Raw genomic sequence first — 15,510 nt, 5'->3', positions numbered from 1 at the left:
AAAAAAAGTTTAAATAGTTTTACACTAATATGCCAAAAGTCATGGGACACTACTATTCCAAGTCATCCCTTGAGGTAACAATCATTTTTTTCAACAAATGCAATTTAATACATTCCACTGATGTCAAGCGTGTTGATTGGTCTGGTATAGTATAGTCACATGACCAACAAAGATAGCTTGAACACAACACCACTGTCTGCCAAAAAATTGTGTAAATTATTAATTAAAACTTAACTCTGTGTTCTTGAGTAACACAGTATTATAGCAATACTTTGACATACAGTACCATATGTTTATATTTATATTTAGAGTTTTTTATTCTTTTAAAGTGTAGATTAATTTTGCATTATACATTAATACTTAAGTCGTCAGAACTATGAAGAAATTATTAATCAAATTATTTAGTAATAAAAAAAATGTTAAACAAGAAATGTGTTTTATATTTTAGATCCTTCAAAACAGGGATCTCTTGCTAAGATGACAGCTTTGCACATCTTGGCTGGATTTTCTTAGTCAGCTTTATGAGGTAGAGTCACCTAAAATGTTCAGCTTTCAGTTAACAGCTGTGCTGAACTTTTTAAAGAGTTATTTACTTGAATTTCTTGTCTCTTAATGTGTTTGAGAGCATCAGTTGTAAAGTAGTGAAGAGGTCGAGTTGGTATACAGTGAATAGCCCTATTTGAATAATGTTCAAATCCATATTATGGCAAGAACTACTCAACTATTAAAGAAAAAAATACTTTAAGAAGAATTGAAGATCCTGAAAAATGTCAAAAAGAAAATGTCAAGTTTGCCACATAAATCCTTATGTATTCCTCCATAGTCTGGATAGTTTCAATTTTAATTTAGTATGTAGAAAAAAAAATAAATAATAAAAACATTGAAAGAGAAGGTGTGTAAATTTTTGACTTGTACTGTACTGTAAAAACATAATAAACAGTATTATTATACATCTGCATGTTTACTTCATGACATAAATGTCATCTAGAAAAAGTATGGAGTCAAAAAAGGGTCATAAAGATTTTGAGTTTGTAAAACAGAAGTCACAAATGTACTGAAACTTGTAACTGCGTTTAAACAACTACATGCACAAAAATCCAAATCCACAAATTAACTGGAATGTGCAAACTTGAAACAGAAAGTAATATTAATAATAATTCAAATGTACGAATGCGAAAAAATATTTTAATTATATATAAATATATATTTTTTAATTTGTAAATCCAATCTCTTGAATGTGTGAATCAGTACTGCTCAAATGGCTTAAGCTGGGTCAGACCAAAAATCACATTGAATTTGTGAGGTTGTAAATGTGACAGTGGGTGTTTTTCACTGTGGAGCTAAAAATCCTCTCATTCACCTTCTCTGCTGCGGGTGCGAAGCTCTAGCTGCAGTTGCGAATTTTGACCCTGTTTTGACGCCTGATTGATGAACCAATAGGAAAGCTTTATCCGGACCAATCAGATTACGGGGTTTGTTTAACCAATCAGAACAATGGGTGGGTCTCTGCAGCTCAGAGTACTGGGCGTGTCGAAAGGTGTGGGCGTGTCGAAAGTGTGGCCGCCATTTTGGAGTCAGCCACCATGCGCCCCCGGTGGATTAATTTACACAGAGGAAGGAGTTTAATAAAACAATAATATTCATAACTCTACCAATTTTTTACCTGATTTACACATTACAAATACGTGCTTTCATGCTGAAATACTTTATATTATGTTCTAATTATATGAATTAATTTTATATTTATGTACATAGATGCACACACACACACACACACACACACACACACACACATATATATATATATATATATATTAATAAATTAATTAATTTATGTACTAATTAATATGCTATACCATATGTCTGTCTTTGATAAAGAGCATAATGTAAAGTATTTCAGCATGAAAGCACATATTTGTAATGTGTGACAGCGTCCTGTATCATTACTACATCTCTGCTGTTTGTAACAAACCAAACCGTGTGTAAATTGGTAGAGTTGTGAATATTATCGGTTTATTAAACTCCTTCCTCAGTGTAAATTGATCCACTGGGGGGCGCATGGTGGCCGACTCCAAAATGGCGGCCACGTGGAACGTCAGCTCCAATAGACCAATAGACGACCACCTTTCGACATGCCCAGTACTCTGAGCTGCAGAGACCCACCCATTGTTCTGATTGGTTAAACAAACCCCGTAATCTGATTGGTCCAGATAAAGCTTTCCTATTGGTTCATCAATCAGGCGTCAAAACAGGGTCAAAATTCGCAACTGCAGCTAGAGCTTCGCACCTGCAGCAGAGAAGATGAATGAGAGGATTTTTAGCTCCACAGTGAAAAACACCCACTGTCACATTTACAACCTCACAAATTCCATGTGATTTTTGGTCTGACCCAGCTTAAGCCATTTGAGCAGTACTGATTCACACATTCAAGAGATTGGATTTACAAATTAAAAAATATATATTTATATATAATTAAAATATTTTTTCGCATTCGTACATTTGAATTATTATTAATATTACTTTCTGTTTCAAGTTTGCACATTCCAGTTAATTTGTGGATTTGGATTTTCGTGCATGCAGTTGTTTAAACGCAGTTACAAGTTTCAGTACATTTGTGACTTCTGTTTTACAAACTCAAAATCTTTATGACCCTTTTTTGACTCCATAAAAAAGTGTTCAATAAAACAAAAAATAAAATAAATTCAAATTCACATTTAAAACCTTTCCATGACTATAAATATCCACAGTCGTGACACACGCTTCACCACATGTTATCAAAGCTGTGAAACAGGTGAATCACATAAAGAGTGACCCAGATTTCAGGTGGAAGGCAGGAGGAGTAACAGGCTTGTGGATGGATATTAGTTCCAGAGCCCAAGGTGAGGTTCTAACTCCTCTGAAGCTGGATGGCTTTCACCTAGACCGGCTGAGCTGAGCATTAACTCAGAATAAGAGCAGACAGGAACAATCTGGAGCACAGTCTATCTCTGAACTGCGGGGACAGCCGAGAGACGGAGACAGCTGGACAACTGCCAGAACGGCTCTGGGCAGGAATCATGGAGACTAGAGTAAAAAGAAAAAAGAGTAAAGGGGGAGAGAGAGAGAGAGAGAGAGAGAGAGAGAGAGAGACTAATCTCTTGGACATTACCTGCTTAGTGACACAAACCGGAGGGAATCTCCAAGGCAAGGTAACTGGATAGAGTTCTTTCCCCAAATCCCATAATTCCTCCCAAACCTCTCATTAATTTGCTCTTTTCCTCAGCTTAAGGCTCTAACCTGGAGCAAAGGATTTGGAAATACTTTGAAAATACTTTTTTTTAGGAAAGTTTATAAAGTTTAGTTTCTAAATATGTGACAGTGAAAAAATTTCTGTTGAATGTTAACGACACCATTAATAGGTAATTAATAGGTAATTAGTAAGTAATGATAACACTAGTTCCTGCCATTATAGTCCTCTTTTTGTGAATTTGGTGCATATATCTTGCAGAGTTCATGAGAGAGTTCATGTATAGGTTTTTTAACATTTTACCTGTAGCTGGTCATTTGCTGGACATTTAGGATGTCCCAAGTTTCCATCTGTTGAACCACCACAAGTGTAATTCTGGAAGTGTCAGTGGGAGTGTCAGAGTTTTATTCTACTACAATAAACAGGAACTATATCTTACATATCATACTGACACTCAGAAAAAAATATTATCATTATTTTAAATATAAAAAAGTATTTTTTATCATATTCTCGAGCAGACATGGGATACTGTTTGGTCTCAGACTGTAGGAGTGATGTAATAGTATTGTATTCATTTTCATGTGGATTTCTGTTAACATTTCTGTTTATTTCATAAAAATAATCATTATAATACAAAAAAGAAAGACAAAGTAAACAAATATGAACAATAAAAAGGTGTCAGGGTTGTTTGCAGGGAGAGGACGCGGAGGCGGACGCAAATGCGAGCTGATATTTATTTAAACAAGAAATAAAACAAAGAAACAAAACAAAAAAACAAAAACTGAAATAATGAAGAAACACAGAGAGTACTTGGACATAGACGACTGAGGAACCAAAGAACATGCAACCTGAACTGACGTAAGACGGTCGTACAAAAACCAACAAGGAGAATGGAAACACACGGACTATTAATACACAGGGACCAAGACAGGAAGTGGGAAACACCTGAGACAGGTTAACAAGGGGGCGGAGCTACAAATGAACAGGTAAAAAGACATAGACAGGAGCACGTGAAGAACACGTGCTCCAAATTATTTACAAAACCCTGCTTTTAACAATTGAGAATAAAATGATTTCAGCCTCAGTTACCCGTCTGCTGCCTAAATATCAAATCTGGATAAAAAAATGGAAGGCAATAAGTCCTGTTGTCCACGATAGGTGACAATAAATTAAAAACTATGACTTAAATGCGTTAGAATTACTGAACTTCTAGAAGAAAATCTCAAAATTTAGTTAGGAATTTTATTTTGAAGAAACAAATAGATTAATAACAACACTTTCAGAAACATAATATCTGCTAAAACCTGATTGCTTGCCTTCTTTTTGTCATAAAATGTGAAAAAGCTGCGATGGTCAGCATTTTATAAAGAAAGCGTCTGAGCTTTCTGTGGCCAACCACCCCACTATTGAGGTTTTATTGAACAGTCCAGGATGTCCTCTTGACAGTTCAGCTGGATTAATACAGAGTGCATGAACGGTGCTTATATAAATGACTTATAGCTCTCAGACTGATGTCCACAACAACAGACAAAAAAAAAATACCAGGGCTCGGGAGGATATGTGAAATACATTGCACATTGCAGATGTAGCAGCCAGTATGATTTGCTCCCCTGCACTACCAGTAGTTACACCACAGACTCCACAATCTTTATACCCAAAAGACTCAAGGTCTCACACTTCTTTCTCAGCCAACTTCTTCAGCCTCTGCGTTACAATTTACTCCTGGTGTCATAGAAGATTAATTGCCATTGATTTTAGTCATAAGCAAGGATCACAAGCTAGTGGCACTTTATAACCTTCAGCTATAAAAGCCTTCATAAATCATAAACCTGGAGTGACAGATTTATGTATGACACACACCATCTTCCGACAGATTTAGTGAGACGGACTGAAGATGGGCTCGTTTCCATATTGGCTATTTATTGAGTGGGATGTGCACTCCGGGAAAACAGGAGGACACCACATAGAATCACACTGTGTTGGTGTAAGTGCAGTTTAAGTAGGCTATAAGAACTCACAGTACGACCTACAGCATGGGCCAGCAGGGGAATCAGTGGTTTAGACAGGTGTAGCGGTAGAATATTTCATAAAATCTAAAATAAAAAGATGTACAATAAAATAATGTATATCTTACTCACTTTATATTTGGTTACTGCATCAGTGCCTTAAGGCCTGAATGTAATCAGCGTGTGGTACTCCTGAGATTAGTATTAAATCACAGGATACTTTAATAGTGCCCTTCAGCTTGTCTGTATTGCTGGTGTTGGTTGATTCTCTATGGGATTCAGGTCTGGAGAGTTGCCTGGTGATCAATAAATAACTGAAAAATCATGGTCAAATAACCATTTGGTAGTGTTTTTGGCACAGTGTGCAGGTAGACTAAGTCCTGCTGGAAAAGGAAATTAGCGTCTCCTTAAAGCCTGTCAGCAGATACAATCAGAAGTGACCTTTGTAGTAGTGTAAAACTAACATGCCTTGTGGAGTAAGAAAAGAAACCTGTAACAGCACAAACTGGATAGCCCTCTTGAGAGTACATCTTTCATCCCATGAAGTGAGTAGCTTTTAGAACAGCAAAAGAGCAACAGTTGGGCAGCAATGTTCAAAATAATGGAACATTTGTATCACTGTTTAAGCTGGATAACCCCTTTATTATGTAGTACTTCTACAGTGCAGTTCTGTAGTTACTGGGATTCACAGACTCTCTCAGCTGGAGCTCAGCCAATCAATGTCCTCAATTCTAAAGAGTATAGTGAATTTAATCTTGAAAGATGATATTAGAACATTATGGAAGCCTTGCATGATGACGCATTACCAAGTTTGCTCGGAAAGAATAACGTGGCATCAACACTGTCTTTTATTAATATTGCTAATCGATCAATCATATTTAGCTGAAAAGTGAATAATGGTCAGTGATCGGCGACAAAACCCTGATTGGTCCATCTCTACTTTAGACACCTTGGGTTCTGTATCTCTTCGTTACTATACAGTTACTGAATAAGAACCACTGGCAACACCTCAGCAACCAAAACATTAACATAGCAACATCGTAACAACCTTTTAAAAAACACAGCAGCCAGTTAGGAACAACATCAGGAATACCATAGCAACCACGTAGCAAGCAATTATCCCATACAAATCACTGTAAGTTCAGCAAGATCACTGAGTGTGAAGGATTTATAGTACTCACCAAACACAGTCCGGGCAGGCACAGACTCTCGATTGAGCCAGAAGGACACCTGGGAGAGGATGACTGTCATGATGCAGGGCAGGTACGTCTGAATCACAAAATATCCAATCTTCCTCTTCAGATGGAAGTGGGCAGTCATTACTGTGTACTCGCCTGGAAGAGGAGGAAGAGGGGTATTTTACAGTAAGTAGGGCATACAGCATATAACTGTATTATGTTATATACATTATGACTAAGACAAATTGTTTAAAATTACTTTGGTTTCAATTTTAAGGTTCAAAGGCTCCACTAAACTTCCACTAAAAGTTTTCCATTATCTGTAAAGGTAATGTTTTTGGCATAACTTTGGCAGAACAAAAAGCAACTCAACGTAACAACGCAACGTAAAAATGGGGGTCAACAAACGCTAAAGTGCATAATTTCCAGAGGTCACCAACTTTCTGCAGATTTAATCACTACAGACCTCCAAACACCATGTGGTCTTCAGCTTCAGCTGTAGCTCAAGGACAGTAGAATATAGAAGGCTTCATGAAACAGGTTTCCATGACCAAGCAGCTCCATCTAAGCCTTGCATCCATCACCAAATGCAACGCAGGTGAGCAGATACTTTTGGCAATATAGTGTACATATTCTATGTAAACCTACTAATTACCCATGTTCTCTCCATTATAAAAAGAATACAAACACTCTCTCTTAACCCTTTCAGACCTGAATTATGTGCCAGTGTTAAAAAAATAAATAAATAAAAATAAATGTTTTCTGTCTGCAGTGCACACAAAGAAAGTCTTGAATATTATAATATAAAATCTATATTACCATTAAATCCAATTAATCAAAATAAGTAAATTGTTTTTTTTATGTCTACTGGATTGGAAGACTGTGCTTAAGGTTTTGCAATTTGATATTGACTTTTGTTCACAAGCCATCCCTAAACACTAAAATAAACATAAAAAAATGTTCTAAATTACATACAATTAGTAAAAATGAACTCTTTTAATTTGCCTGAAACTTGGCCTAAGTACTGGGTAAAATACATGATGTCCGTTGTAATGGACGCAGCATCTGAAAGGGTTAAAGCAAAAATGCGAAAGTTAGGTTTCATTCAGTGGATCAGAAACTCAATAGCCTGGGAGGAGACAAAAGGCGAAGTCAGAGAATCAGCGTGACAATGGCATGAAGTGGTTAACGCATTAGGCCGGTGTAATTTGCACGTCTCAATAGCTCTCTGAGCTACAGCAACATGGCACACTGCCTGGCTTGGAACGGCGGATCTCTCGTAGAAAACTGTCCACAAGACAGAAGGGGGAAGAGAGAGAGAGAAAGAGAGAGAGAGAGCAAGATGCTCGTTGCCTATGGCAACAGAAGAGAGAAATAAATCTGGATTCTTCGCGCTCTGTGGAGGATGCCTTGATGCCGCTGTCACTTGGCAGAGAGGGAAACTCCTTCTCTCTTTCTTTGGCGCAAGAGCACACAGAGGGATTCTACCCCTCTCCAATCCTCTATGACACACTCTCCTGCCTTTTGTCGGAATGCACACTCCAGCCCTTCCTCCCTTCCTCCATTCGGAAGGTTCCTCCGTTCGGAAGGCCCTAGCGGAAGCCGCTCCGCGCCGGGCCGGACCAGCACGAAAAAATTGTAGTGAAATGAGCTGGTGTACTCTCGGTGCCCCGTGGTGCTCTCTATCTCCTTAATTCAATTTGCCATGCCTCTCCCCACGCCTGTGTGCACGGCGGATAAGGAGGAGGATGAAGTGTGAGTGTGTGAGTGAGATGGAGAGAGAGAGAGAAAGTGATAGAGTGGCGGAGAAAAGTGAGAGACAAAGAGCGATAGAGAGAAAGAGAGATGCGAGTGCGTGAAGGAGCTTAAGGCCATGGTTTGCGTAGCGTGAAGATGGTCATTATGGTATCAGGATGAAATCCGTTATGCATGTCGTCTACATTGACAACAGCAGTGCGCGTAAAGGGCTGGAGAGCAGAGTGCTTTTTTCCAAAAACGACAAGGTCATCGATGTAGGTGAGCATTCACACTAGCATTTGGACACGATTAATGAGTCAGAAACAAACCCAGCTGGACACCTACACTGAAAGATGGTATCTGGCTAAATGTTGGTCTTGTCAGAATGTATGTCAGGACAATGTGGCAAAGAGCCAACCTAAATTTGATCTAGAAATTATGTGTTGTTAGATGTTAACAGACAATGATATGTTGTCAGTTGTAGGTTCATGGCATTAAGTAACCACAATTCAATGCTGATTCAAGTCTAGTATTAGCTAGGGCTGCAACGATTAGTCGATATAATCGGCAATATCGATTATTTAACATTGTCGACTACAAATTTTATTGTTGATGAATCGTTAATTTGTAACAGTACCGATACAGATAGATAGATAGATGGTTTTGACATCAACCAGATTTTCTGCTTAAATACAAAGCTTTCCAACATCTGTCCAACTTGCTGAGAAAACAGTTTAAACAGCTGAAGCAACAATTGCTTTACTTAAATATACAGAGTTTGATACATTTACCTTCACTTTTATCTCATTACAGACAGTATGACCCAGCTTCATTTCATTTTTGCTAATATACATCTCTGGAAAAAAGATACCAGTTATTCATGTTTTTCCTTGATTTTACCAGATTGAAATCCTCTGGAATATAATCAAGAAGAAGATGGATTATCACGAGCCACAAATTTTGCCCTAGGAAACAGCATAAGTTATCTAAGCATAAAAGCAGTGTGTAAGAATGGCGGAGGAGGACATGCCAAGATACATGAAAACTGTGATTAAAAACCAGGGCTACTCCACCAAATATTTATTTTTTCTGAACTCTTAAAGCCTTATGAATATTAGAATTCATGAAAAATGTTGTCTGTAGTTTAAAGAATAAAACAACATTGTTTATTTTGCTCAAACATATACCTATATATAGCAAAATCAGAAAAACTGATTCAGAATCTGAAGTGTTCTAATAATTTCATTTCCAGAACTGTATTCATTCCTGAATTTTGGGTCTGCAACACATTCCAGGAACAGCAATCCAGTACTCATACCCTCTCCCTCTGTAGCCATGGCTTTGTAATGTGTGCACCATGTGGTTTTGGATTGTCTTGTTGGAAACTGCATGGAGATCCCTGGAAAGACGCTGTCTTGAAGGCTGCACATGTTGCTCTAAGATCTCAATGTACTTTTCTGCATTAATGCTGCCATCACAGAAGTGTACTGACACAACAATAAACTGTGTTTTTTTGTTTAACTCATTACTAGCCCTAAATCCTCCATTTATACTTTGCAAGGAGATATAGTTATTTTGTAACATTGTTCATTTTGTAACATTGTAAGAAACACATTTTCCATACTCTACATTTTTTCAGCTTTTGGGTTGTTGCATGTGGTGTTTGAAATGACGATTAAAACAGATTTGAATTTATATGCTGCTGAACTGGATGATTAGATGCCATTTTAGAAGATTTTGTTCGCATGTATCATAGATGTACAGAGAATAACTCCCCTTTTTACGGGAACAGTGTGTATCATTCTCTTGCCCTAGTTCAGTGTTCAGTTTTAGAGCACTGTTTTAGACCACTGTTGGCTTGGCTGGAGAGTTTTGGAAGATGGACAATTCTCACACCCAGCAGTGACAGAGAGATGTGTAAAAAACACACCATCAACACTGCTGATAGACTCATACCAGCACATCACACACTCTATACGTTCCATAACTGTGCTGCTGTCACTGCTGAGCTGAGAATAATCCACTACTGAAATAAAGGCCCTACTGGTGATCCTGAAGCAGAAGGTGCTTGTATAGGGAAGCGCAGTGGCTGATTGGTGTTTATAATAAGTTAAATTCTCAATTCTATGATTATTATACATAATATGATATGTAGAATCTGATCTGAATTTGGTTTGGTTTGATTCATACACACCATGTGGTACTTGTTGGCGGTTGTTAACTTTGATTCTGCATTTTATTAATCTCATCACCATAATACTGCATATTCTCAATGGGACTGGGAATGCACCAATCCATGACCCCCATACTGTGACGGTTCAATATGAATATATGCATATTTAATGCTACAACCTTAGTATGCTAGAATGCACAGATGCTTGTAATACTTATTGTGCCTTGTTAATAACCATATCCGGAACAAGGGGCTAAATTTGGGGTAGGAATTATATTATCACAGTATGTAGCTCACGATAACAATAATATCACAATACTGTGATTGCGACACTAGATACATTGCAAGACAATTCTCTACAATACTTCATGCCATATGTTTCTAAAGTGGGAAAAATACTCTTAAATAAGCAAATCCCAGTAATTATTTATTGATTGGTGTCATTTTTGCCAAATTTGAGCACAAATATTCTTTACCACAGGTTTAACCTATTTATTTGATTAGCACCACCATGTGGAGTAATGAAGCAATCAATTTAGCTAGCTAAGACAGTGACATGAGCTCTGCAAACTTTTGTTTTCCAAGAAAGTGCATTTCTCTGTGTAGCTAGCTACGTGTAATTTGAGAAGCACTGATGACTAAAATAGCACTGTTGAAGAAGTACAAAATGAAGAGTGAGACAGCTATAGGAATGGATATGGGAGGTCCATGTAGGAGAGTAAGGATATGGAAGATGGTCAAGCAGAAATCTAAAAGGGTCTCTCTCTCTCTCTCTCTCTCTCTCTCTCTTTCTGTGCTATAAATGAAGAGTACCATCTAGCCTCCTAATTGCTACCAGCGATCACGAGCAGCTCTCCTCTCCCACCAACTCTGGGACCATCACCATGGCAATAGGTGTTTGAAATGCAGATGTGTCATCGTCGAGTGGGGTGGCACTGTGGGAACATGGCACACGGTTTCTTTGATACAAATATGAGTCAAAGGGAATGCACCCGCTGAGCTCCTTAACCCACACTAACACCCGCAATACCCCCACGACCACCACCACGACCACCACCATGACCACCACCGTGACTAGACCTGAACAATATATTATATATTTTTACCCCTGAAATAATTTCTGCTGAGCATAATATCATCCATTGTTTTTATTTGCATGTTTGTTCAGACATGAATGAACAATGACCAGTGCATCAATACCTCCACCTCTATATGTACAGACTGGAAAAAAAAATATAAATGGAAAACTGTTTTAAATTAAATCAGCCATCCTTAAGTTTTTTATCAGTTAAATTTGAAAGTAGTAGTTTCCCTGAGTTGAGAGAGGACAAAATATTGTAATAAATGATATCAGCGACCTGTTATGACTACCTGCAATGCCTATTTTTATTCTAAACAAAGCAGTGGTAGTTTTTTTAGGGTGTAATTGCGCTCTTTTTTGAGAGTAATATAAATGATAAATTAGCACAATAAACAGAATAATATGCTCATGAACACAGAATTCCAGATATCAATTTATTGACAAAAACCTGGATTAAAAGTACTCATCCACACGCTTGGTGCACTTACACATTCTCACCAGAGAGTTCTCTATATCCCCTAATATAATACCTAAAATGTACAGATTTTCACTGTAAATGTTTATTGTCCTTTAAGAAATATGCAACTGCATTAGTTTACTATTATATATTATATTATCATTATAAATGAGTGGCATAAACAAACATGGGTCTTACAATGACAATATGGTTGTGTATTGCAATTATTTCAGGCACAAATTACAGTACTGTCAAAAAATATGTAGTTTTTGTGAAAGATTTAATTACCAGCACCACTCACCACTTACACAAAAACGATGAGTACTTTTCTCAAAGCACAAAAAACATGAAGGACCCACAAAACTCGAGAAGTGAGGACAGGCAGACGCAGGACGAAAAGATTTGCTCAGAGCTTGAGCATGTGACTTCAGCAGCAGTCATGCATTTATTATGGATCCAGTAATCATCTTTCCATGCAATTATGTGAGTGGAGAGCGCTATAAATAAAACATCATCTGGCACCCTCCATACAAACTAACTATAAAGCCTGATTAGTTCAGTTTACTCAAGCGCTTCATACAGAATAATTGCCCTGATTTGTTTGTGTTGCCTGTAGTGCAGTTTACATTGAGCTTTCTATTGTGTGCATCTTATATTCCTCTATGCATGTAAGTAAACCCTGTCAGCTACTGTAGGCTTTATGAGCGGCTCCGTGTCTGCAGTGTGAGACACACTCTTCAAGCATTAATCTATCCATTCTTAAAATCGCTCTGTTAACGTAGACCCATCCTTAAGTGCTTGTAGAGCCGCCGTGTCTTAAATAGCCCTTCAGACAAAGTGTGCACACTCAAGTCTACCGAGTGACCCAGATTCGCCCTACGCTAGACTACACACTGAGGCTGTCATAATGAATGATTAATCTAACATCACACAATCAGGAGATTTACCCACCTCCCTAGAGAGCCGGCCTGGGGCTAGCATTGTGAATATGCATGCGTGCATGCCTTCATGTACATGTATGCTATAGGGATGCACCGAATATTTGGCAACTAAAAATAATAAAAAAAAAACACTTCTGGTGTTCGGCCAAATTAGAGACAACAGCGAGTTACTTATATACGCCAAACAATGACTCAAACGGCCCTGGTCTCTGGAGGTGAGATTAGATTCATGATTAGATTACCACTACTGAGGTACAACTATGATTATAACAGCATTACTAAGGAAAAAATTATTATTAGAACAGCACCACTAAGGTAAAATATAAATTAGAACAGCACTTCTGAGGAAAATGTATAACTAAAATGATGTAAACTAAACTAAAACTAATGATGTAAATGTATAATTAGAACAGCACTACTGAAGAAAATATATAATTAGAACAACAGTACTGAGGTACATTTATGATTAGAGTAGCACTACTGAAGTTCATTTATGATTAGAGTAGCACTACTGAGGTAAATGTATAATTAGTGTAGCACTACTGACGTACATTCAAAAGTAATGTATAATAAGAACAGGACTACTGAGGTACATTATGATTAGAACATAAATGCTGAGGTACACGTATGATTAGAACTACAACAGCACTACTAAGAAAAGTATAATTAGAGTAACACTACTGAGGTACATTTATAATCAATGTATAATAAGAGCATGACTATTGAGGTACATTAATAGTTAGATCAGCACTACTGAGGTACATAAATGATTACAACAGCACTACTGACTTACATTAATGATTACAACAGCACTAGAGTAGCTGTACTGATGTACAATTATGGTAAGAGTAGCACTACTAAGGTAAATTTATGTCAGAGTTGCACTACTGAGGTGCATTTATGATAAGAGTAGCATTACTTTGGTATGTATGATTAGAACAGCATTACTGAGGTAAACGTATGATTAGAACAGAACTGAGGTACAATTATGACTGGAAAAAAATCCTAAATTAATGAAAAAGAAAATGCATTGATGAGATAACTGTATTGTGTGTTGTGCTTGTTAATTTTAAACTGTAGTATTGTACTATTTTTTTGTACTCATTTGTTTGAAGACATTGAATTGGTCAAATGTTGCATTTTAAAATCTCTGGTATTTACTGTAGATGATGTTGAAGATCTTGACTGAACTGTCCTTTAAGGCCTAAAGAAAGCACTCACACCTGGGGTATAATAAAAGAGCTTCAGCCCCACAGTCCGACCCCCTCAAACAGTATTCAGACCCCCATCTACTGTCCACTCATTTCCACCCTGTTGCCCTGACAACCACATGATGATAAAGGCCAGAGGTCAGCAGGACTATAGGATCAGACTGACCTTTGTGCGACCTCATTCGGACGTAGGCGAATGTGTGCTGCATTGCAGAAGATGTGTGTATTGACTGTGTGTGTGTTCAGAGTCCCAGGAGCCTCACAAGCTACTGAGCACAGTTCAATCAGCCAGACCATCGATCCAGCACAGCTAGACACTTAAGACATCAGCATACACAACATATCTGTCTCTAAATCACTTAGCCTCAGTGTCTCAGTGTGCCATCTCCACGTCTGCTGAAATGACAGAGTAAATCATTTTCTGAGGTTCTTTAAAGTAAATAGTCTGGTATTTCCAAAGAACATCTATTCTCTGTACATCTCTGGTCAGAACACACTTATGCCTAGTTATGGAAAAGATTATGTGTAGCCTGAGGGGCTCTTATAACAAGTTTTTTAAAAGATGGAAACCTTTTATTACCGTACTTTTTTTTACGTGATTTTTTACTACTAGATTGTCATTTTTTATATTTTCTTTTAAGTTTCACCACTTTTTTCTATGTTACGTGTATATTTCTTTGTCAAATATGAAAATGGATGACTCCTGTTCAAGTATTTCGACTGCATACTGGTCTGTTCATTCCTTGATGTTGAGTCATTAATTAAAAACATTTGGGAAAAAAGAACACACTCATGCTCCAATTACTACTAAACAAATTGGCTTTTATAAGTTGTCTCAATCCAAAATCTTTAAAGTATTAGAATATTCTTTATAATCAATAAATTAATGTGGTTCATTACCATGTCATTAAATTAAATAGTCTAAAATTATTTGGATCCTGCTTTACAATTACAAAACAATTTAAAAATACCTGTTTAACACTTAACATTTGTTATGTTTCAGCAGATTAAAAAAAGAAAACACAATGCATTTACCTCAGCAGTGCTATTCAAATCATGAACTCACTTTAGCATTGCAGATTTAAACATAAATGTACCTCAGCAGTGCTATTCTTATCATGAATTTACTTCAGCATTGTTATTTTAAATATCAATTAATCTCAGCAATCATATTCTAATCATAAATTTACTTCAGCCCTCTTATTTTAAACATAAACGCACCTTAGAAGTACTATTATAATCATGAATTTACTTCAGCATTATTTTAGATATGAATTTACCTCAGCAGTACTATTCTAAATATGAACATTGTTATATTAAACTTAAATTTACCTCAGCAGTGCTGCTCTTATCATAATCTTACTTCAGCATTGTTATTTTAAACATAAATTTACCACAACAGTGATATTCTAATCATGAATTTGAACATAAATGTACCTCAGTAGTGATGCACTAATCATAAAATTACCTCAGCAGTGCTATTCTAATTATGAATTTACT

General features: G+C 37.0%; 1 protein-coding gene across 2 annotated transcripts in view; it reads right to left on the bottom strand.

Annotated features, from left to right (window-relative positions):
- Positions 1–15,510, bottom strand: part of LOC103033058 (gamma-aminobutyric acid receptor subunit alpha-2) — an 84,822-nt gene that overhangs the window by 15,657 nt on the left and 53,655 nt on the right. For both annotated transcript variants that reach the window (XM_022683545.2, XM_022683544.2), the window contains exon 8: positions 6,414–6,566. In XM_022683545.2, the coding sequence (XP_022539266.1) occupies positions 6,414–6,566 (153 nt within the window). The remainder of the gene's footprint in view (positions 1–6,413; positions 6,567–15,510) is intronic.

This window comes from Astyanax mexicanus, chromosome 10, assembly GCF_023375975.1.
Source record: "Astyanax mexicanus isolate ESR-SI-001 chromosome 10, AstMex3_surface, whole genome shotgun sequence".
Lineage (NCBI taxonomy): Eukaryota > Metazoa > Chordata > Actinopteri > Characiformes > Acestrorhamphidae > Astyanax > Astyanax mexicanus.
The sequence above is the reverse complement of the archived record's forward strand: the minus strand, read 5'-3'. Positions and strand labels throughout refer to the sequence as shown.